At 38.4% G+C, this 24,730-nt stretch overlaps 1 protein-coding gene across 5 annotated transcripts in view; it reads left to right on the top strand.

Annotated features, from left to right (window-relative positions):
• Positions 1 to 24,730, top strand: part of Ctnna2 (catenin alpha 2) — a 1,115,196-nt gene that overhangs the window by 206,029 nt on the left and 884,437 nt on the right. For all 5 annotated transcript variants that reach the window (XM_027429452.2, XM_035448606.1, XM_027429453.2 and 2 more), the window contains one exon: positions 14,381 to 14,576. In XM_027429452.2, the coding sequence (XP_027285253.1) occupies positions 14,381 to 14,576 (196 nt within the window). The remainder of the gene's footprint in view (positions 1 to 14,380; positions 14,577 to 24,730) is intronic.

The raw sequence follows: 24,730 nt of genomic DNA, 5'->3' as shown, positions 1-24,730 counted from the left end.
CTCTGGCCACAGTGGATGCCTTTATGAGTGTTCTAGCAGTACTAGCTCCTACTACACTGACTTGACTTTGACGTCTAAGCATCACCTCATTTCTGCTGCTGCTCATAGTACCGAAGTTTAGACTAATACTCAGGGACATTGTGCCTGAATATGTGCACTGTACCTGTGTGTGCTTTCTTCTTACTAGGTCAGAAGATCTGAATCTTGTCTCCACATCCTTTAAGTATTGCTTCTGATGGGAAGCTTTCCCTGTATAATTTGGATATCAGCATGGCTGCAACATGGATTGCCTCAACCTCTATCCCAAGTCTGGTGCATGGGTTATTACTGACTTCAGTCTTGTAAAACCCAACCAGGAATATCATGGTACAGAAAGGCCTATGGCAGCACCAGCATCACTCTCTATCTGGCTTTCTGAGTCTATTATCCATTTTCTCCTCACTTACCTCAGAGTTTTTTATTTTTTGATTTGCATGCTTATACCGTGATAGGCAGTACATAGTAGTGTACAGACCATGGAAAGGTAACCCTGGAGTTTATATTATGGTTAGATGCTCTGTACATCCCTGGAGATGTCTGTTTATTCTCTTATTTTAGGTTGTTGTTTGTTCTAGAGCCATCCCTGGGATAGTTAGACAGAGCAGGCTCAGCACTCCTTTTTAATCTAACAACTCACTATTTGGAATTCTTTCATCTTCTCACATTAATGACTTTTGTAATCTTTCCATTAAAACATTTATTACTAATAGATTTAACATGGACCTCCCACAGTCCTCCTTCCCCCCTTGATACCTGCTATGTGTGTCCATGAAGAAGTAGTCAAAGCCATTTAATGAATGGATGGTGTTGCTAATGAAGTACATGTGAACCCAGTTACCTCTCACTTCTGCTCTAGACCAGAGGACCCATTGGTTTGTATCTCCTCAAAGTGGGACTGCAAGGTCAGGCTAACTTTGGGAAATATGCTGCCATAAAGAACTATACTCTAAGTCAAACTGGCACTGTCTTCATCAAATCATCTCTGTGATTTGCAAAAGTTCATTGTAATTGGGCATGTTGACTGTTGATGTTTCTCCACTGAAGGAGAGGCAAGGAGGGTCTTTGGACCTCACCTTATATCTAGTGTGGGGGACCGAATATTTCTGTTATGGAATATTTTGGGGCCCAGTCTCTAGCTCCTGTAAACAGGGGCACCGGAAAGCTCCTGGTCACCATAGTATTGTTAATTGCCAGTAGGGCTACTACTGTTTACCATGGCCTCAGGGTAATATGCCTCCTAATTTGCATCTCTGTAGCTTAAGCCTTGAGTAGGCCCATGCCTGGGCCGAGGACTCTGCCTACATGACCAAGAGTTGTTTAGGTAATAGAATCACTTGATGTTAGCTATATGCATTATAATAGATGCTTCCTGATGTTCCTGCCCTTGGAGGACTGTTTAAATGGACTTCTCAATAAACTGTGGCTGCTCAGCATCAGCTGGGAGCCCTCCTGAGTTGATATGGTGTTTCCTGTCTCATCATTAGCATCGCTGGGTAATTAAACTTTCCTAGTCCACACACCTCCACTCAGAATCGGACCTGGGACTATACGGCTGGCTCCTTTCACAGTCCTGAAGACATCGGTCCCGAACAATCTAGCCACTCTCTTTAACCAGTTGTATCAAGTTTTACCCCAATTTCATCCAAATTCATGGGTAAGATTTGACTATATAGGCAAGAAATATCTTAGGGAAGGGCCCTATCTATGTGGCCATGGATGTGTCATCATATGTGCAGATTCAGAACTTCTAGTGTTACATCTTTAAGGCCACTCACATTCCTGCCTATATCCCCTCACCCATTGGTCTGTAAGTATGCCTTTCGAATTCATTAGCTCCCAAGTGTAAATTTTGGTGAAATCATACCTCACTTTGTTTTTAGGGAGACAGGTGAATGGACATTGTTTGGGTTTCTACCAGAGAAAGAATTTAGTGACACATGTATTTGACATATATATATATATATATATATATATATATATATACACACACACACACATATATACACAAACTTAGCCAACAGTTTGTAGATATCCATGAATAACTTTTTTGTAGTTGTTAACATTTAAATAACAGCTTTTCATTTTTGGCTCTGGGTAACTTTAACTCTTTTGATTAGAAAACACTGAAATGAACTTCTGGTGAATTTCCTATCAGATATCTATATCTATCTATCTATCTATCTATCTATCTATCTATCTATCTATATGTGTGTGTGTGTGTGTGTGTGTGTGTGTGTGTGTGTGTAGCTTTAGTTAAGCATTTATATTTCTTTCTATATAGCAGTAATAGAGATAGATTGATTGACTAATATATAAATCACTGATTAGAGAAAGAAGAAAATGGAAGATCTCAGAACACATATTATGATTTGGTTTGTAATTGTGAGTTAAAAAAAATCATGGCTATAAAAAAACAAGTCAGTTTTAAATTGTCTAATTAGGCAATCAGTTGTGTTGCTTATCTGCATCCACAAAGAGCTCATAGGAAACCGGAAGTGACTACATGTTGCCTAATTAGTCCAATTAAACACCTGCCTAAGATTTCCTAGCTTACAAAACTCCCCACTCTTAAAATGACTAGTGCACTGCTAAAAATATAACTTCCAAATCTAAGTGTTTTATTTGAAAAATTGGGGAACTATTCTCAGAATACTGTATGAAAAAAATGTAAAGAAAATACATGTGAACTTTTTTCTTCAGCTTTTTAAAAGAAGTAACACTTTGTTTCCATGTTTCTCAAATCCAGCCGACTGAGTTGGTTGCTTTCAGAGTGTTAGTCAAAGAGACCACATATCATATCCCCATCTGAGTCCTCCAAGTCTTTCTTGATTTCATCCTTGCCTGGGAGTAGAGCAGTGGCAGAAACAGCAGTGGTGGTAGCAGGCTCAGCAGCAGCACCTAGGAACACAGATAGCTCAGACAAGAAGCCTTGACCTTTTCAGCAGGTGTAATCAGCCTCCAAAGACAAAACAAGGAACCATTTATGTCCACTGATGATAGAATGTGATACGGGAGCAACAGTAAGCAAACATAAGCTGACAACATCATTAGCATTCTCCAGAAAGAAGAGTTTGCAGATTCTTGAGGGTTCTTTTTATTTTAGAGCTGGGGGTAAAAAGGGAAGCACCAAGAGTTTGATTGGTTTCAGTAACACACAGTGAATGCATGGCTAGTTAGAGTTCACATCCAAATATTCCCAGCCATCACCTTATATGTCAGGATCCTGTCCCACATGGTTACTGATTATACATCCAATATAGTAGTAGATGTCACTTTAGTTACCGAGCTAATGTGTCTCAGATAAACTGCTGCATTTAACATTCAAAATCTCCCTGGGAATTCAATGCCATTATTATTTCAAAATAGAAAAGTGAATATGAGATTCAGTCTTTTTCCACCCAGATAAGGAGTGGAAGTCTCCAGAACCTGGGGAAATTGCTGTGGACCTGAGGTAGATTCTCCAAAACTCACCTAAAAACTCAGATGTGCTGGCTAGATTTCATTGCACTCAAAGATGCTATACAGGTTACTGGTAGACAGAAGCTATGATTGATTTACCCTGCAGTGGGCCATGCATGCTACAGCACTGGTCTGTCAGGAAGTTGTAATAGTTGCAAGACTGTTTGGAGGCTAACCAATTGTTTTCTGATTAGATTTGAGGCCTATTCCAAAGGAGGGAAATCATGTCTGGTGTGACCAACCTGGCTCAAAGATCATCACTGGGCAGGTCATAGGCCTTGGTGGGGACACCTACTACTGTTGTTTTGTGAGACAGCCATGGTGTTAAACTGCCTGTTAAATATTTATGTTAGTATCTGTCGATCAGCACTGTTCTTAACCTTGCTCAGAGAAGCTTCTCTTTGCAGTGGACAGCAGTGGATGCAGAAACAAAGACCTGGTCAATTTTCTGAGAGCAAGTGGCTATTGAGTGTTTGCCACAAAACGAGACATCTATAGCAACCCACCTAAAAAATTCAGGGAACATCGCAGAAGAGTTGGGAAGAATTAAGAGATAGGGGATGCGAAAGAGGGCTATGACATGTTGTCTCCTAGACAAGACATGGCTGTTGAACTGATGTTGAATTTATGGCTACTTAAACAAGAGCTGTACAAGATGTAGACTAACTATAGCTGTTTTGTAATCTTTTATATTTCTGTGTACAGCTATCAGATTGTCCATGTTCTTATAGGAAACCCTAACTAAGACATTTAAAAATAAGTAAGACATGAAAGTTGGAAGGGTACTTACTAGCCAGGAGGAGGGGCCGAGGAAGTGGGAGTGAGGATCTAGACATGGATGTGATCAAGATACAATGTATATGGGCATAAAATCATTAAATATATGTAAGGTATTACAGATATATAATGTTCTTTGGCTATTCCATTCATGTACAAAATGCATTCTGATTACTGTCCCCCTTTTAGTCTCCTCCTCCTCCTGTTAAGCCCCTCTTCCCTTTCAATCATTCATTTCTTGTTTGAAACCCACTGTATACACACACACACACACACACACACACACACACACACACACACACACACACACACGGCAGTCTCCATAGCTGTTCCTCTCTTCCCTACTTCATGTTTCTCCCTTTTACAGTCTTTTCACCCAACAATGCTTCATTCCTGATCACCCAAGTCCCATCCTACGATTTCTGTGCACTAGTGTTTTAAAGAGAAATTTTGTCTGTCTTTAGATAGAAAATGAGGTGCCTCTTTTTTACAAATTGTCCAAATAAAGGTACAGAAGAAGAATCTTGACAAGTATAATTACATCCTGCTCATTTACCCCTCCTTGCATCAACAAATCCCCAGAGCCTTCAGAGAAGCAAAGCTTAAGGAGCACGGTGCACACCAAGGCAGTGCATTCAAGTGTTCTGTCCGTGAAGCTGACCCACAGTAAATGTCAACGTGGTCTTTTCTCATGCTATTGGCATTTCACCAGCAGCTTGTAGTTTAATGGGAGAACAATAATGTACACGTACATATCAAATCCAGAAAATGTCAGCAGATTATGTAATTATCTCTTTGAAAGGCTAGGAATTCTTTTAAAATAGAGTATGTCCTTCATGCTCTGAGGAAATTCTACAGACACACCAGTTAGCTAGCCATAAGAACAATTGATTTTTCACTTCAGAAATTTATATAATATGTCTAATGGGACAAACCTATACTCACTATTGGCTTAAGGGATAAACAGCACATGTCAAATAAATCAAGTCTTCAAGTATTTGAAAGGTCCTGCCGCCTCTATTGTGCATTTTAAAAATCTTTCTTTGAATTTGTTCTTGGGCAATTCTATTCATGTATAAATTACAATCTGATTACTGCCCTCTCCCTTTCTAGTCTCCTTCCCACCTCTGTTAAGCCCCTCCTCCCTGCAATTCCCTTTCAATCAGTGGGTTTGAAGCCCACTGAGTTTACTCGGGATTATCTACATAATTGTGGATTTGGAATTGTACATTGGAACCTTGTGAGTGAATCAGAGTGTATAAAGCTGAATACAATGACAGTTTCTCCCCCATAATCTGTAAGTAACCAGTGGTTAAGGTCCAATGGGAACATCCCTGTTCTGTGGTGGGCTGTTAGTAGGCTCACTCTTGTGTATATTTATTGTTCATATAACCACAGATGCTGTGAGAACGTGACAGCATTGTCTGTGCAAGCCCCCTAAGATAGAATCTCACAGCCTTGCTCCTCTTCTGCCTCAAAGTGCTTTCCACCCTGTGTACTTAATGATTCCCAAGCCTCAGAGCAGATAGTAAAAAATCCTCTAACATGCAGTTTCTTTTCAACTGATTCAAGACCTTCTCCTAGAAATAAGGACAGTACTTTTAATTCCTAATTCACAAACACACTATGTGTAATGGGCTGGGACTAATTGGAGAGTGTTCTGTATTTGGATTCCATTAAAAATGGACAAAGTGTCACTATTAATAATTTGATATTTTTGATTCTAGAGGAGAAAAATCTAGAATTAAAATCTTTCAATCACTGAAGGATTAATATTTTGGAAAACAATTTCTATTCATTGTTTTGTGAGATATTTTCTGGGTGTGCAGATGGGGAAATATGACTTTCTTGTTGCTCTTAGTAGGTTTTGTCAAGTCCTGTCAAGTTCAAAAGTTTGCAAGTGCTAGACACTATATATGAGAACAGTGATATTGTCTCCATGCCAAGAAATGCTAATTGATTATATGTGTGTGCATATGCACATATTAATTTTATATTTAATTTCAGCTATTATTGTTGACTTTATTAATACAAAAATCAGTCATTTGATTCTCTAAAAGGTGACCTGAAATTTAGCTTTTCTATATATTCTAGTTATCAGAATTTCACAACAATATATGTAAGATATGTGTCAAATAGAAAACCTGCAAAAGTCAAGGCACAGGCATATACAGAGATATAAAATTATAGGCAAAGATTTCTACTGAAGTATGAGGGAGGGAGGGAGGGAGGGAGAGGAGGGAGGGAGAGAGAAGGAGAGAGATAGAGAGAGAGACGACTTTGTGTCTTTATTGAAGCAAGAAAATGAGTACATTATATTTACCTTATGAGTTGATGCTTTTGTTTACTTTCAATTGTATATTTGAGTACAGTTGCACACTGAGGCCAGAAAATGGCGTCATTTCCTATGGAGCTGTAGTCATAGACAACTGTGAGCCATCCTATCTGAATGCTGGGTGACAAACTAGGGTCCTCCGGAAGAGTAGTAGCAAGTGATCTTAAATACTGAGCCATCTCTCCAGCCGGTGTCAAAATGATGTTTATAGTTGTGCTGTGCTGCTGATATTTTCCTTAATACACTTAAGACATTTAGTAATATTAAGGAGGTTAATCCTATGCACCCTTATTTTGGAGTAGCTGGTGAGTTTTTATAACTCAAGATGATCATGATATTGCACATTCGAACTACTTTTGTTTTGTTAATCCCTAGAAGGTTTCTTTGTTGTGGAGTTTGCCACTTTTGAAAGTTGCCTCCAACTGATAAATGTACTAAGTATGAACTCTGGCTGACAAGTGAGATAACAGTTGAGAGGGCAAGTAAGAAAGCATGTCCTTCACCTATGTTACCACCATTGCTTTGGTGATGATTTAGACCAACTCCTTCTCCTTCGTGGTGCCATCCCCTGGAGCCTTGATCTTTCTCATCACCTTTCCATGATGTGTTTGATGTGTTCCTGATTCTTCAAGATTACTTTAATCTGCATTGACATTAGTGGTTACTGTGCCAGTCCTCTACTGAGTAGGTCTAAGTGACAAGAAGACTTATGAAAAGTCCCTCCAATACTTTCTGATGCATGTGTTCAAATTGTCATGGAATTTTGCTGATCATTTTAGTTCAAAGGAAAGGGACAACTTTAAATTTCTTTGCAGGAGAAAACTTTGTTTTTATTTATAAATGCTAGTTATATGAATAATATTTTCAATTTTTATCAAATTATTCTCAGATACTTTCGTATACATACACAATGTAATCCATTTGATCTCTCCACCCATCTTCTCTTATCTCCCATCCACCCCTACCAACTCCCACACCTGTCTTTCCTAATTGTTCCTTTCCCAAATGCATGACTTTTCATTTTGTTAAAAGACCCACTACCTTTAATCAGGTAATCTGTGTGAACACAGGTATAGACTGTGACTCCCCATTTCCCTGAACCTATCTACAGGAAATAGTTCAACAATGAGAAGGACAGCACCCTGAATCCCTCTTACATCCTTTTCTTGCTGTTAATGGGCTCACTTTTGGTCAGGCACAGTGTAATAATCTGTAGTAGTTGAAGATTCATTATTATAATAGCTACATATTGTTGGGAAGATGGCATTTCAGTGCCCTTAGTCTCCCTCCCCACTCTTTGGTGTGATCAGAAATAGCAGATGCAGGCTTGGCATAATCTCTTAACAGTTGCAACACTTCCCTATAAGTGCATCATGCCTGCAATCTATGGATAGTTGAGGGACACTTAAAATACAAACAATGATGATTAAAAATACTAGAAGATAGTAAACAGGAAGTGCATACAGGGCCTAAAGAGGCCGGAAGAGGGCATCGGATCACCAGAACTGGGATTACAGACAGTTGTAATTGTGTAGGTGCTGGGAACCAAACTTGGGTCCCAGATAGGGCAGTAAGTGGTCTTAACTGCTGACCCATCTCTGCAACCACAAAGAATTTTTTCAGTTATTTCTGTTTAAGTGTATGTGTGTCAGTGTAGGCCATGTGTCTCAGGGTTGCTGTGAAGAGACACTATGACCAAGGCACTCTTATAAAGGAAAACATTTACTGGAGTGTCTCTTACAGTTTCAGATGTTCATTCCATTGTTGTAGAGGCAGGAATCAAGGCAGCATACAGGCAGGCATGGTGCAGGAGAAGTAAGATCTGCAGGCAGCAGAAGTAGATAGTATCACTAGGCCTAGATTGAGCATATAAGACTTCAAAGACTGGCCTCCACATACTTCCTCCAACTAGGCCACATATACTTTAACAAGGCCACTAATAGTGCCACTGCCTATGGACCAAGCATTCAAACGCATGACTCAATGGGGGGGCAATACCTATTCAAACCACCATATCATGTATATGTGGCGGGTGCCCAAGGCAGCAAAAAACGGCTGTGGGATACTCAGAGCTAGAGTTACAGGCAATTATGAAGGGCCACATGGCTCTAAGATCTGAATTCTAGTTCTGTGCAAGACCAGCACTCTCTCCTCTTAATCGTCTCCCTTGATATTTTGTAATTGACATTTCTTACATTTGGTAATGAGAATTTCGACTTGAGAAAAAGCTTGCATCTGACTTGAATGACTTTAGATTTGTGATCAGGTTCTCCATGGTGTAGATGTGAAAACATACTCTGCTTTTTGAAATACTGTTCAGAAGCTATCAAGTTATACCTAGGCCATTGAAATTTCATTTAAAAAATGGTTTTCTTTTACTGTATATGAACAGTCATGACCATTTAAAATTGTCTCATAAGGAAAAGAGGAAATACTACCAGCAAACCTAAAAGCTTTAATCTACACAAGATTGACATAAAATATTGAAATAATAATCTAAAACATCAAAGTAAACAGAATGCATTGTGTAGTGTGTATGTGCACATGTGTGTCCATATGTAGTCCATGCTAATAAGCAAATACTTTTAGCATATTCATTTGCATATATGGGAATAAAATGCTTTAGTTATTTAGCAGTCATTCATTCCTTTTTTTCCTCCATTTTTTATTGAATTAGAAACAAGATTGTTTTACATGTCAATCCCAGTTCCCTCTCTGTCCCCTTCTCCCCTGTCCCCCACTAACACCCTACTTATCCCAACTATTTCTGCTCCCCAGGGAGGGTGAGGCCTTCCATAGGGAGTCTTCAGAGTCTGTCATATTCTTTGGGATAGTGCTTAGGCCCTCCCTCATGTGTCTAGGCTGAGTGGGCTCCTATGCTAGGTATAAGTACTGATCGACTACAAGAGGCCCCATAGATTTCTGAGGCCTCCTCACTGACACCCACATTCATGGGGTCTGGATCAGTTCCATGCTGGTTCCCAGCAATCAATCTGGGGAACAAGAGCTTCCCCTTGTTCAGGTCAGCTGTTTCTGTGGGTTTCACCAGCCTGGTCTTGACACCTTTGCTCATTCCTCCTCCTTCCTCTGCAACTGGATTCCAGTTCAGTTCAGTGTTTAGCTGTGGGTATCTGATTCTACTTCCATTAGCTGCTGGATGAAGGCTCTAGGATGGCATATAAGGTAGTCATCAATCTCATTATCAGGGGAGGGCATTTAAGGTAGCCTCTCCACTGTTGTTTAGATTGTTAGTTGGTGTCATCCTTGTAGATTTCTGGACATTTCCCTAGTGCCTGATTCTCTTTAAACCTATACTGGCTCCCTCTTGTATGGTAGCTCTTTTTGCTCTTCGCTATTCTTCCCCCTACACAACCTTCCTGCTCCCTTATGTCCTCCTCACCCCTCCTCTTCTCCCCTTTTCATTCTCCTTTACTAATAACATTATATACCTCATAAACCATGTGTAGATATTTAATAAGAATGATATAAAATTTTCAGGATGATATTTACTAACTACAAATAATATGTGAATACAGTTAATATTAGCTACAGTGCCTGGTTGCTCATTAAAATCTCACACATATAGCTGATTAGAAATTTTCTTCTTATTGCAAAATATCCACGTGGGCTTTTCTCACTCATGGTCTATATTGCTCCAAGGGAAAGGAACTCTGCATTTTTATCTTTAGTAGCTGGCCTCCAAAATTGCCGGAAGGGTGATCATAATAGCCCAAGTGGAGAGACCCGCACATTGCACTTTGTCATGTCTGTAAATCAACCAAGTCATCTCCAGGTGAGGCTGGCAAACCCCCACATTCAGTTAGGCTGTCTGGGAAACAAGTTCCAGTAATGCCCCCCCCCCCGCCAGTCTCCTCTTCAGTGCCGGTATTACTGTTGCCTGCCTCTTTTCCTCACTTTCGCATAGAATCTCGGGGTGAAACTCAGGTCCTTCAGCTCCTGCAACCACCCCATAAACAGCAGGCCTGTGGTGACATTTAGGGGAAGGCAGGCTTGGCTTAACTCAGTCCTTTAATTAGAGCTGATTGGAAAATATTTTGTATTTATCCTGGTTTCATCTTTCTTTCTAGTCTCCTTTGAGCAGTCTGGTTTTGTTTTGCTTTAAAGTTGGTAAATGCAAAACAGTGAATCATGAGTCGAGTGGAGTCTTTCCCTAATTATTTTAGGGACTTTCTAGACAGCATGGGTTTTCTGTCATGGGTGCTGATGACTAAACAACTTAAGATTTTTAAAAAGACAAATGCCTTCCTACTCACTTTATATTTCTCGTTCAAAACATTTGCTGCTTTGCTGAGAAAAGGCATTGCTGCTTTGGGCCACAGAAGGACACTGTGATCAGCACCGAGTATATGTGGCACCGAGTCCCACAGATTCAAATAGATCTGGGAGAAGGATGCTGCCTGTAAGTACTGCTGTGGTGACATCAAGGCTCACTGGGGTTACCTCAGTCTGTAGTGGTATTTGCATAAAAAAGCAGTGTTTCCACATGTTTGCATGTGAACAGACTTACCATCATGGTGCAGTTTACCACCTCTAGTCTGTTGTTCTGTTTGAGTCAGTAGCATTGGAGAAACAGACTAACATATAGGGTCTACAAATTTGTAATATTTTTCAAGTCATTATAAAAATAAGTCATAAATATTACAAATTTAGTGGCCACAGATAAAATTAATACTGTTTCAAGGAAGTGCCAATATGTTAGTGGTAACATCATACAAATACCCATTTGTAATGACAAGATTGTCTCATCAGTAACTGCTCAGTGTCCACGCTGAGATGCCTATATCAATTGGTGTTTGCATGCTACCATTGAGAAGAGAATTACACACCAAGTCAATAAGGACATATTTCAAAATATGTTTGTATGAAAACATCACAATACAAACCATTTTATATATCATTAATAAAAGTAAATACAAGTAGAAATTTGCTATATATCCTAAAGAAGTTATTAATATGAGAAGAGATAAAAATGATTTTCATAGGTTAAAATACTTCTAAGACCCATCATATACTTTCTGAGTGAATGGCATCTCTTGTGTGTCAGCAGTCAGACTTTGACTCTTTTTTTTAAGATGCTCACAATTACATGCTGCTCTTTATCTTTTTTTGTGGAGTGGGCTCCCAAAGTCCATTTGTATGCTAGGATCCACTACCAGAGGCCCCACAGGTGCCCAAGGCCTCCTCACTGACCCCCACATTCATGGGGTCTGCATCAGTTCTATGCTGGTTTCCCAGCTATCAGTCTGGGGTCCATGAGCTTCCCCTTGTTCAGGTCAGCTGCTTCTATGGGTTTCTCCAGCCTGATCTTGACCCCTTTGCTCATCACTCCTCCCTCACAGCAACTGGATTCCAGGAGATCGGCTCAGTGTTTAGCTGTGGGTACCTGCTTCTTCCATCAGCTACTGGATGAAGGTTCTAGGATGGCATATAAGGTAGTCATCAATCTCATTATCAGGGAAGGGCATTTAAGGTAGCCTCTCCACTATTGCTTAGATTGTTAGTTGGGGTCCTCCTTACAGATCTCTGGACATATAGACATTCAAGTTATATTTAATTTTTCACATTTTCTTGAGAATCTTTTTTAAAATAAAATTATGTGTGGGTACTACATTACAATCATTCCCAGCCTTTCTTGTTGCCTTTTCCCTCTCATTTTTTCTTTAAAAACTGCTTATACACACACGTACACACACACACACACACACACACACACACACACACACACACACACACACTGTATAACATGCTTAGATGATTTAAGGTTGCTCATACGTATATGTTTTTAGTGCAGATAACTGGTATTAGATAACCAATTAGGAGCCTAGATTTGAAGAAAACTGAGTCTCAGCAGTCAATAATTTCCTGTAGGTCTTCATCTAGGGTTTATCCTTATGATATTTATCTAGTCCACATTGGAATATCAACCTGGTATTGCCAATTTTTAGTTAGTCTTTATGTAGCCATAGGGTTAAGAGTCTGTGAGTGCAGCTTCCATATTATATGCAGATCTCACAGGTTATGTTGTGGTTTTCTGGCTCTTGCAATATTTCTACCTGTTCTTCTTTGGTTTTCCCCTTAGTCTTAGATCCTGGATTTCTTCTTCTTCATTAAGGTGTTTTGTGAAAGTATTTTATGACAGCAACATGAAGGAAACTTGCTATTATGAATGTCTTCTAAATTATGTTTACTGTACTAATGCGCTGAGATAGTAGAAAAGTTGATGTTTGTTTACCTTTATAGGAGATGAAGCTATAATACAGACAGTCAGCTATTTTGGTAGCTTCATTATTAGCTCCCAGTTCTTAAAAACTGTCAATCTACCTAAAATTAATATTTCTTTTACCATTCTATTCTTTTTCTAATTTTAGAAGTATAACAACATAGATCACAAATCTTCACAGAACTGAATATTTGATGAGAATGCATTGCAGATAAATGAAAATAAAAAATATCTCTTCTGGTGAAATGTGTATTGACCAACCTAAGGTTTTTCCAGTGGTCATTGTTGCTTGGGGTGCATGTTGTTCTCAGAGACTTGATCTCTCATCCAGAGCTTTGATCTTCTTGGTTGAGTAGTATGTTTTTATGCATTATGTCCTCATTACAGAAAACACTCTTGCACATCAGAAAAGCAGCCCAGTGACAAGTCCGCCTTTCTTTTGGTGATTGTTCCATATGGCTGGGACTGAAAAGACTCAAATGTGTTCCTCATTGCATGCACATTTCACAGTAAAACTGCCACTAGCTGACATTCTGATTTTAAAGATATTAGATTTTTATGTGTCCTAATTTTTATCTAATGTTCACACTGAAATGTTCTTGTGTTTATATAATTTACTGTGTCTAGTTAAGCAAAAGAGAGCTGTATTGGCCACATCAGAAGGGCTGGTCCTACCTATCTTGACCATCATAGTAGAGGTTTATTTAAAGCTTTGTTTCCTTTTGTGTTGCCTATGGCTGTAAAAAGGCATGAACATTAATCATGACATTGACTAATGGCTTTGCCTGCTTCATGATGTGGAGTAGCCATCATGACTGTATCATTTGATAGAACTTTTATCTGGACTGGTTGCCTTAATAATTGAAAGAAAAACTTTGTCTTAGCATGATATGTGCAAATTAAAACAGATTACAAAACTCTCCCTTTTAGGAAGCTGATAAGTTCCTTGTTCAATAGTTACAAAATAGAAGAAGAAAGATAAGGAGGAGGAGGAGGAGGAGGAGGAGGAGGAGGAGAAGACGAAGAAGAAGAAGAAGAAGAAGAAGAAGAAGAAGAAGAAGAAGAAGAAGAAGAAGAAGAAGAAGAAGAAGAAATAACAACAGTGATTGACATATTGTAGAACACCTGAATTTATTCCTCCCTGATTTCTCTCTGGCACAGAATAAAGGTTCTGGTGTCTATAGGGGTTAACAAGTTGTTTGAAAGACATTAAAAGATTTATCAACAAATTAAGCAGTTCTCTGTATATAGTGGTAAATGATAAATGACAACTGAGGTATATGTTCAAATTAAAGTATTTAAAAAGGAGTTAGGCCTGGAGCTATGGCCTAGCAGTTAAGGGCACTTATTCTTGTAGAGGTTCTCTAAGTTCAGCTCCCAGAACTCAGATTGGACAACTCACAACTGCCTGTAACAATAGTTCTAAATGATCCAACACCTTTTCCTGGTCTTAGTGGATAGTTAGAAATCATGAGCCAACTCTAGGAAGTCTTCCAGAGTGGTTTCATAGGTTTTCTTTTGTGTTTCAGGTAACAACACTTGTCAATACAAGCAACAAAGGTCCATCAGGTAAAAAGAAAGGAAGGTCAAAGAAAGCCCATGTGCTGGCTGCATCCGTAGAACAAGCTACTCAGAACTTCCTGGAAAAGGGTGAACAGATTGCTAAGGAGAGTCAAGACCTCAAAGAAGAGTTGGTGGCAGCTGTGGAGGATGTACGGAAGCAAGGTAGGTGAAATAGCATGATGCTGATGCTGAGGGTTGCTGCATGAATGAGATAATATTCTTTAGACTCAAAGGAATTGTTTACCTTGTTTGCTCTCTGCACATGATGTTTGCAATATTTGCATACTTATTTTGATGTTAAAGTGTGGGCATGGCTTCAAACCCCATGCTTTTGCCGTTACTTAAAAATCTTCCTATTGCTTGCCCTTGGTGAATGAAAACAAATTCTCCTATCTAACTCATATCTTGGTATGAAGTTGGAAGATACGGTCTTTGTAAAATGGCCCAAAACCCAGTATTTTAAGGAGGATGGAAAGCAGGATGCAAAACCAGGTAGAAAAAAATGTTCCATGTGATTCTCTAATAATCTTTTTAGTCCACAGCTTTTCTCACACATCTATATAGTTAACATAGAGTTTATTTGGCATTTGAACATTTTTTCATTAGAAATAAAATACAAGTAACATAAAATTAACATCAAATTGTTTTTAAGGTTCATGTACAGTTTAGTGTTGGTAAGCCTAGGCACATCTTTGAGAAACTTATTACTAGACCTTTTTCATCTTAGAAAAGTAAAACTGTATGCATTCATTCAACTATTCATATGCTCTTATCAAAGTCTCTGTGACACACTCTTCATCTATTTGACAACTGTTGATATTTCATAGAAGTGGGATCCTGTGGTATGTCTTTTTCTGACTGGATTATTTCATTAAGTACAATGTCTTCAAAAACCATACACTCTGTGGCATATATCATTATTTTAGCTTTTTATTACTAAGCAGTATTCCATCATATATATATATATATATATATATATATATATATATATATATATATATATATATATATTCACAGACTTTTAAGTAGACCACTATTTTGCTCTTGTGAACAAAATTATTATTTTATTATACTTAAATAAGTAAGCACATATATGATGGTTAGGTTTAATTGTCATTTTGAAACAACTTAAAATCACCCAGACAAAGAGACTTAAGAGATTGCATATATTTGATGCTCTGTAGGGGATCACCTTAACTAAATTAATGGGTGTGGACAGGCCAAGCCTTCTGGGGGCAACAACATTCCCTAGGCAGGGCATCCTGAACTATACCAAAAATAGAAATGACATTCTATCTTACCATAATGTCAATTAATAGTTCAGAAGCATATGCCGAAATATTTGTTGAACACTGATGTGTAATATCTAAAGGAATGTTTCATTAAATACTTAATGAATGAATGGTCCATTTATATTCTTTGTGCTATCTTACTGTCTTTTGCAGTTAATGGATGGATGTTTAGCATCTTAAATTAAAACCCTTTCACACAAACACAAATTTTCTCCATTTCTTGTGAATATGGCATACAGATGTGTGTACACATTCTTTGCCGCTGTGTGGGCACACGTGCACTTCATACCTATGTTTTGGGGGCACAAATTTGATGTGGGAATCATCCTGTATTGATTTTTCCAATTTCCCAATGAGACAGGATCTCTCAATGAAACTTGGCCTGTGTTGATATAACCAGCCTTTCTTATCAGCTTACTCTGTGGAACCCTTGTCTCCAAATTCTAAGGCTGTAATTACAGACAGGCTACCACACTCATCCAAAATTTACCTGGGTTTCTGGAGATTATAATTCTAGTCCTCACAATTTTGTGGTAAGAGCTATAACCGCTACAGTGTCTTCCAAGTTCCTGACCAATGCCACCATTCTATTGCCTTCCTCCTAAAAGTTAACTTCATGTTTATGACACTGACCCAAATTGTTACTTCTACTGGACATATGTATTGTTCCATATTTCACCTTATGTGAAGAGAGCATGAGTGTATATGTGTCCCGAAAGTATGAATGCCTCCATGTCTAAAACCACACTAGGAAGCTGGTGTTTTTCTGGAAGTATGGTCAGACACCCGCTTGCCTTCATGCATCTGTGCTCTAGATAATTACTATTTGCTGTTGATTTCTTATGTATACTAATGTGCACAAGTAAAAAATGCAAGGTGTGCTCAGTTTGACAACTGTTTGCAACTGTGAAGTACTCAGTGTTCTCAAGGTTCTACACATATTTACAGTGAAGAGTTTTGGTCTCTCTACCTCCTTAAGCATCTGTCTTTTTTACTAATAAATTTTCCTGTTTAGTTTCCATAGCAATGCCTTAGGTTTCTCTCTCTCTCTCTCTCTCTCTCTCTCTCTCTCTCTCTCTCTCTCTCTCTCTCTCTCTCTCTCTTTGTTAGTTGCAGTATTTGGATCTTGATGCTTGGTTGTCATGAGGTTCATATGAAATTGTCTATTGTAACTCCAATAGAATAATCAATTGGCTAGATTTCCTTGGTGGTATGAGAATATAAGATTCTTATTTAGGACTGCTTACAGTGGTTGCTCTTCTGAGAATAGCTGATTACTTTGTTACAGAATTGATTCTTATGGATAACATATCTGAAGAAACCCTGAGCCCATATTTTCCTTTTCCTGAACAGTGTCATATTCAAACACACTTTACTGTAACATGCTAAGTAACAACCAAAGTATTAAAAAGCTTGCTTAAAACTCCCCTTTGCTTTTGTGTACTTGCTTCCCATCTGTCAGAGTGTGCCTCTTTCCAGGCAATGTAGTCCATTACTGTGCCTGCAGATTTTCTTGCTTCCTTTCTCCCTTTCCCCAATGACAGTTCAGCTCTTTCTTCACTGTGTGATTTCCTTTGCCCATCTGGCTTCTGTCAGTTTTCATATTGGCTCTTTATTCCATCTTTTTGCACAATGTATAGCCTGAGCTGATTTTCAGAGTGATAAAAATGAATGAACCCATGAGAAAAAGGTGTGGATGAGGTTGGGAATATTTAGTTATTTGACATCTAAAATACAGCAGCATACCTCCCATTGTAGAAATATATATGTCTTTAATAACATAGAAGATAAAATTTATGTGACCATTTACATTTGGAGGTAATAGTTTCTTTTTTCAATTTTTTCTTCAATGTCCATGTATGTATACTATTTTATTTTCTCTGGCATTGAGATTGATTCTAAGGTTTTTCCCAAACTAGACAAGTGATTTACCTCTGACTTTCAGTTCTCAGTCTTGATTTTGTGTTCTCAGATAAAATCTTCAAAGCATTTTCACCTTTTTTTTCCAGAATGAAGAGAAGAGCTTTACATGGCCATTTTTAGATTTCTGGTATTGAGTCATTTAATTTTGTTCATTTATAGCTTCTGGGTGTTTGTGGTTTTAATTATTTAATCTAATAAATTTATATGCAAAATTATGCATTTAAAGTATTTACTGCCTCTTAACATGGTTAAATTTACTGTTGTCTCAATTTATTTATTACCTCTTCAAAAATTATTATCTTCTCAAATCTAGGATGCATGCCTGATGTTCAAAAGTATCCATAATGCATGCTAACTATCATTTAACCATAGGGTATTCTGCAAGAAAAGCGTACTTTCAAATTACAATCTGTAGCGTGTTCTTTGAAAAAGGCTATGATAGTGTATACATGAGGAACATGTATCAAAAATGCATTTTCAAAATTCATATTATATTCCTGTATTCAAAACCTGGAATTCTGCTGACTTATGCTTGGATGAAGATAACATTTCCAAGTGTGTGTGTGTGTGCGTGCGTGCGTGCATGTGTCAACTATCTGACTTTTATCTTAAATAAAATACTTGAGTTAAGTGTATCAGCTAGGTTTGAATTTCATCAGCCTAAAGACAGTGATTATTACTACACTGTCTTATCTAGATAGGAGCTTGATACTTTAACACACAGTGAGTGATGGCAAGGACAGAGGCTGTCTTGGTTACCATTCAAGTGTTGTGACAAAACACATAACAAGTTTCCTATAAAAGAAAGTATTTAATTTGGGGTCCATGGTGCAGAGGGTTAGTCCATGACCATCATTGGTGGCAAGCATGCGATCAATCAGGAAGGCTTGGTAGCTCAAAGATGAGTAGATGAGTAGCTCAAAGTTCACAATAGACCTAGAAGCACAACTCCGAGAGGGACACTGCGATTGGCATCAGCTTTTGAATCCTCAAAATTCACCCCAGTGACATAGCATCTCCAATAACATCATACTTTCTGATTGTTTTTAAACAGGTCCACCAGCTAGTGCATTCAAATATGTGAGCCTTCAGCGGCCATTCTAATTCAAACATACACAGAGGCTTTCCTGGGAAACCAGTAGATATGTAGAGGTGTGGTTAAGATTTCAAATTTTAATATTACTTTGGCAAAATACCTAAATGTTACAGACTAAACCACTTAAGTATGTTTAGAATCTGGATTCTCCAGTTTTCAGATGCAGAGAGAGACCATGCTTACATTAGGTGGTTGTTTTCACTCAAAGAAGTCAAAGGAATTTTAAAACTTAGGTGTCTATTGGAGGAAATGATTCAGCACATATAAGGTCTTGCCACCAGGCCTGGGACCCACATGGTAGATGGAGCTCCATGACCACAGCTTAATACCCTGGTGTATGCTTGCAGATACACACTTAAATGCCACAGTAGATTTATAAGTTATATTTTGTTGACTTCACCTGTATCTTTGGGAATTGCTCTCTTACTCGATTTTCTTTTTGGTGAGCCAATGAATTCAGTTGTGGTTCCTTACTGGAGAATGAGTGAGAGCTTATTTGCAGAAGCATAGGCAACTTACCAATGGCCACACCACTAAATAAAATGACTTTTCCTCTCCCAGTAACCACTGGCAGCTGGTAGACCTCATTTCCTGTCTAATAACTAACAAGCCTGAATCCTCTCAGGCAGACTGGTAGCATCCAGTGGTCTTTCTGAAGACTGGTTGTGTCTTCATGACTCAGAGATGGTGGGAGTTGTGTGTAGACCCCGCATGCTACAAGAGAATAGATGTATATATGAAGCACACATAGCAAAACTTTTCAAAATCAGAGAACCAAGACACTGTTATAAAAATACCTCTACATTGATGTGCCCAGAAAGCTTAAAACTGATGGAGTGTTTACCACCAAGACCTTTTGAACTGAAAGTACATGTCCAACTCCTGTTAGTATCAGAATCATCTGGAAGGATTTTAAAAGCCTGACATCTATTTCCTGCTATGATTCCTGGAGTATGACCTGAGCATGGTGTTTCAATCTCCAAACTGGATGGCTCTGTAGAAATTATTTCTGAACAAATAGACTAAGTTTCTGATTCTGCATTATGTGCACATAGATGCTCGATGGATCCTGTTAGCTGGAGATGCAGGTGACTGATGCTAAGTGTATGTGTTTCTCAACAGTGCCTGTTTTGTCTTAAATATTTCAATAAGTACTCATCATTTTCTCAAGAAACGTTTAAATATCAATAATATTTTGCCAAGCTTCCAACTTTGTAGTTTATTTAGATATAGGTAAATAAACCTTATATGGGAAAATCAACCTGATACTTTACAATAAATTTAATGGATAGGTAATGTCTTATGATGGAGGCCTTCCCAATCATGATGTACTACAGTCTCTTAGAAAATATGTAATAAGGTATTTAGCAATCCTGTCTATGAGGCAGTTAAATATTAAAGGAGTTTCAAAGAAAAGAATGGTATACTGCTGATCTCATTTGATGAGCAGTTTTGGATGCAGGTGCAATTTCAGCTATGCTGAGATGGTGGGGAGGGTCAAGACTGAGGAACTTTGGCAACTAAGATTATTATACACAACATAATTGAAGGAAGAGAGAGAGGAAGACAGAAGCTGATAAGTAGCTGCTTGTTACCTCCATAGGGGTATGCTGAAAGATTAACCTGCCAAGTGTGGTGGTTTGAATAAGAATGACCCACTTAGGCTCATATACCCCCTGAATGCTTGGGGAGTATCTTTAGGTGATATGGCCTTAGTGGAGTAGGTGTGGCCTTATTGAGGGAACTGTGTCACTGGGAGGGAGTAAGCTTTGAGGTTTCATAAACTCAAGCCAGTCCCAGTGGAACTCTTCCTACTGCCTATCATTCAATGTGGAACTCTCAGCTGCCTCTACAGTGTCATGTCTGCCTGTGTGCTGCCATGCTTCCCTTCAAGATTGACTAAACCTCTGAACTGTAAGCCAGCCCTAATCAAATGTTTTCCTTTATAATATTTGCCATGATCATGGTGTATCTTCATAGCAATAGAACTTTGGCCAATAAAAAGTTTATAAAAAGTTAAGTGAATCAGCATACACCTGGCGCAGACATATGATTTTTGTGTAGTTACCACAGGAAATGAAGCTAAACAAAAGCACAGTGCTTTCAGGATCCACGACTGTGGTGGAAGCCACGGGAAGAGAAACAAAAATTGAATGTTACAAGCATTTCAGAAAGGAGTCAATACATTCCCATTTATTGAAAGGAAATGAGAGTGAACATTTGCTCTTGTGTGGCCACAGGCAACATGATTGGGAAGACTTAAAGGACAGCAGGACCAGAGTTGAAACCAGTTTCATTTAAGACATTGATAAATGAGGAGCTCTCCCTAGCAGATGGTGATGCTGTAGGGATGGGCCACTGGTAAAACAAGGAGATTTGCAAGTATCTGAAGTTGATGAATGAATATCTCAGAGATGTAACATTCCTTTGAGTAAGTGTACTAGATAATGAAGAGGGAAGGGATGACTGTGCAATTTGGGAAGAAAGTCCACATTTGGAATTGAGAATTGGATATAAATAAATTAGAACAGGAAGCTGCTATGAAATGTGAAGATAAACAATATAGTCATAAAATCTGAAGAAATAGGACTTTTAATAAAGGAGCTAGTGATCTATCTGTACCCCTAGGATGCTGTCAGCATGTCGAATTTTTCAGATATGACAGACCATGAACACTTTTGATTTTGCAAGAAACGTGACATCTATTACATTTAAAATTGAATTTTCAGAAAATGGCAAAAACAGTAGTCAAAAAGAAGGCATGTGGAGGATATAGAATATGATGCAGGGGAGGGAGCCTAGCCAAATAAATTAGCTGTAACCATAAGGAACCCTGAAAACCTGTAAAGGAAGGTACTATTGACCTTAGGTGCCTGCATGTACATGCATGCAAATGCACATACATACACACATGTCCACACCATTCACAAATGAAGTGCCAGAGCAGGGAGGGAGAAGAGAAGGCCTGGGGATAGATGCTCAAAAGTTAGAGTAGATGGTGTAATAATTGAGCTAGGTAAAAAAGATAAGTAGACTTGCCTGTATTGCTCTTGAACTATTTCTATACTTATTTTTGCCCCTGTAGAGAGTTTGGGACAGAGCTGATTGACTGTGTGCTATTTTGTATCTTTTGGGGAGAGGAACACAATGCCTTTCACACAATGGCATTTAATAGATTCATTGATTGATTACCAAGGGATGGCAGGAAAGCAATAGAAGAATAATGGAGAAACATTAAGAGAAAACGTTGAGTATAATTGTTTCCTTGTTTATATCTTATAGCCTAAATCAAAGAGAGAGGAAAGCCATAACTGCAAACATAAAGGGAAAGAACTCAACTGGTAGCAACATAAAGATGTCTTCACAGAAAAATCAAATAAAAAGGAGAGACCAAGTCTAGAGAGGCTGTGCAGTAGTCGAGAGGCAACTTAGTAGATATCCACAGCACAAATAAAGCTGGACCCAGATGGACTGTTCTGTAATCTCAGAGCTCCTGTGACAAGATGGTGAGAAGAGACAGGAGAATCCATGGAAGCTCACAGCCTGCTAGGCTGTGTAAGTAGTGGTAAATATCAAAAGAGAGACCCTGTGTAAAATAAGGTAGATGGAAAAGACCCATACCTGAGGATTGTCTTTGACTTCCACACATAAGCACACATCATTGTGAACTCATATGCAAATGTACACACAGCACACATATACACAAGTCTTTTATAGAATAGATGAGTTGTATTCACCAGGTTAATTATCTAATTCTTTTTGAACAATGAGAGAAGTGGCTTTAATAAGCTATGGATACTTGTTTGGAGAGGTTTAATAGATATGTTTGTTGTTGGCAAACAACAAACTCTCCCATCTGATTTCATTTCTTAGTTTGCTAAAAAGAACTGCTTTGGACATTGCTCCTTTGGACATTGTAGAAAATATCAATTTATAAGAGGTTTAATCATCATTGTCTGAGAACCTATTTTCTTTGATATGTAACAGCATTTCTAGAACTTTCTTACATTTGAAGCAGACTCAAAAACTGTGCTTTGAATATTAAAAGTCATGGTTCTTATAATTCTTTTCAATGTCAAATTCAATTGGTGGTTCAACACAGTCTGGTTCTATGCCTCAGCATTTAGAAAAGTGTAAAGAACCCCCCTTGGCCTTCTATTATTACATCTCCACTTCCTCTGAAGCCAGGGAGTAGTGTCCTGGATTTCTTTCCCTCAATTCACACCTCTGCATTCTTATTAACCACTCTCTGTTTGGGCAATTACAAATCAAAAGCATTAAGAAATTTCCCTGACATCAATAGAATATATATCAAGACATATGTGGCTGGGCCCCTGCATTAATGGTAAAGTCTTGGTTCAAAATGATAGAGGTGCAGGTGAAAAAAGTGGTGTATTCTTTCATGGAGCCAATTTGTAAAACAAGGTGATGGCACAGCATTTAATTAGTCTTGCCAAAACCCGTGGCTTTTCTCTAGTTTGACCTAAACTACTAGGTGAACTGATAGATTGATGTCAAATAGCTGTTTTATTTTTACCCATTGAATACCTATTTAATAACTATTATCCAGTGGGTGAAATCACAGGAAGCAAAACAGAGGAAGGGAGAAAGAAGCCCTTCATAACCTCCAGAAGATATACAATTGCCTACTCGTCACCTGATGACTGTCTCACTTCTTGTTTGATAAAATCACCCACGTGGAAAGAGATGGTGGCTGCAATTTCTTCATGGGTGTCTGATGAGGCTGTCTCAGAAATGGTATATTGCCAAGATGCTGTTCTTCTTTCATGTGTCCTTTTTCTCTTGTGTGTTGAGCTTCAACTTTTCATACTCCGGATGCTGGTGTGTGCTTGCTGACATGATTGAGTACCCTTGTAGGTATAGTGCATCTTCATATGTCTAGAGTGTGCTCCTCTTGAAGTGGTGTGAGATTCCCTCCTTTTCTGGATGGGAGTGCAGATTCCATTCCACAAAGTTCATATCTTTGAACTTAGATTTGCTGCATGTAAATCAGTTATTCTGAATAAAATTAGCTTACTCAAATAGCATACAATGTTTTGAGAAATCTTTGTGAAATTGGTTATGAAATGCTCAGAAATGTTCAAGCCTCTTACATGAATAGCACACACAGTGCTTTACATACAACTTGTGCATGTCCCTCTTCAATGTTCAGATACTTTTTATAGCAGTTTGGTGCCCAATCCAATGTAAGCCACTGTTAGGCTGTGTTATTTGGGGAGAATAATGATGATAAAGTAGACTATGCATGTTCAATAGAAGTACAACTAATCTCAAATGATTTTCAGTGTTAAATCTGCATATTCTAAAGCTTTAAATATGGAGTATCAACTTTAATATAGGAAAATAGCCATGCATAGGAGCCTAGGGCAGACATTGAAGCTGAGATGGCATGTGGCTCCTTCTTCAGGTTAGACATTGAACAGAGCTGGGATCTTCAGATGCACCACTATAGCCATGCAAACCTGAAGCTGCCTCTCTGATTACAGACTCCTTCCCTTGCTCATAGAGTCATCTTGTTACAGCTGTTTCTCTGTATAAAGTTCACAGACAGAGTGTTTCAGAATAATTGGGATATGACAGAAATGTGTATAAAAACTGAGTCTAGAGCTTCACCATACTTGGGTTTAGAATGCATAGACTTCCTTATTTCTGGGTGGTGTCTCAAGTGGATTCTAAGGCTCCGCCTTTTGACATTAACAATTGCCAGAGCTTAATGCATATCTATGACTGCTACCTTTTGTTCAAGATAATTTAAAAATTCACTTATTTTTGTTGTTTAGAATTCCATACATGAATATAGTGTGTTTTGTTCAAATACCACCATTAACTAATATAGATCTTTGTGTGTGTGTGTGTGTGTGTGTGTGTGTGTGTGTGTGTGTGTGTGTGTGTATCTATGTCTTGTATGTTTGCAAGTGTGGATGTTCATGTGTAGGGTTGCACATATGTGCAGGTACACACACACACACACACACACACACACA

The sequence above is a fragment of the Cricetulus griseus genome, chromosome 8 (assembly GCF_003668045.3).
Source record: "Cricetulus griseus strain 17A/GY chromosome 8, alternate assembly CriGri-PICRH-1.0, whole genome shotgun sequence".
Classification (NCBI taxonomy): domain Eukaryota; kingdom Metazoa; phylum Chordata; class Mammalia; order Rodentia; family Cricetidae; genus Cricetulus; species Cricetulus griseus.
The sequence above is the reverse complement of the archived record's forward strand: the minus strand, read 5'-3'. Positions and strand labels throughout refer to the sequence as shown.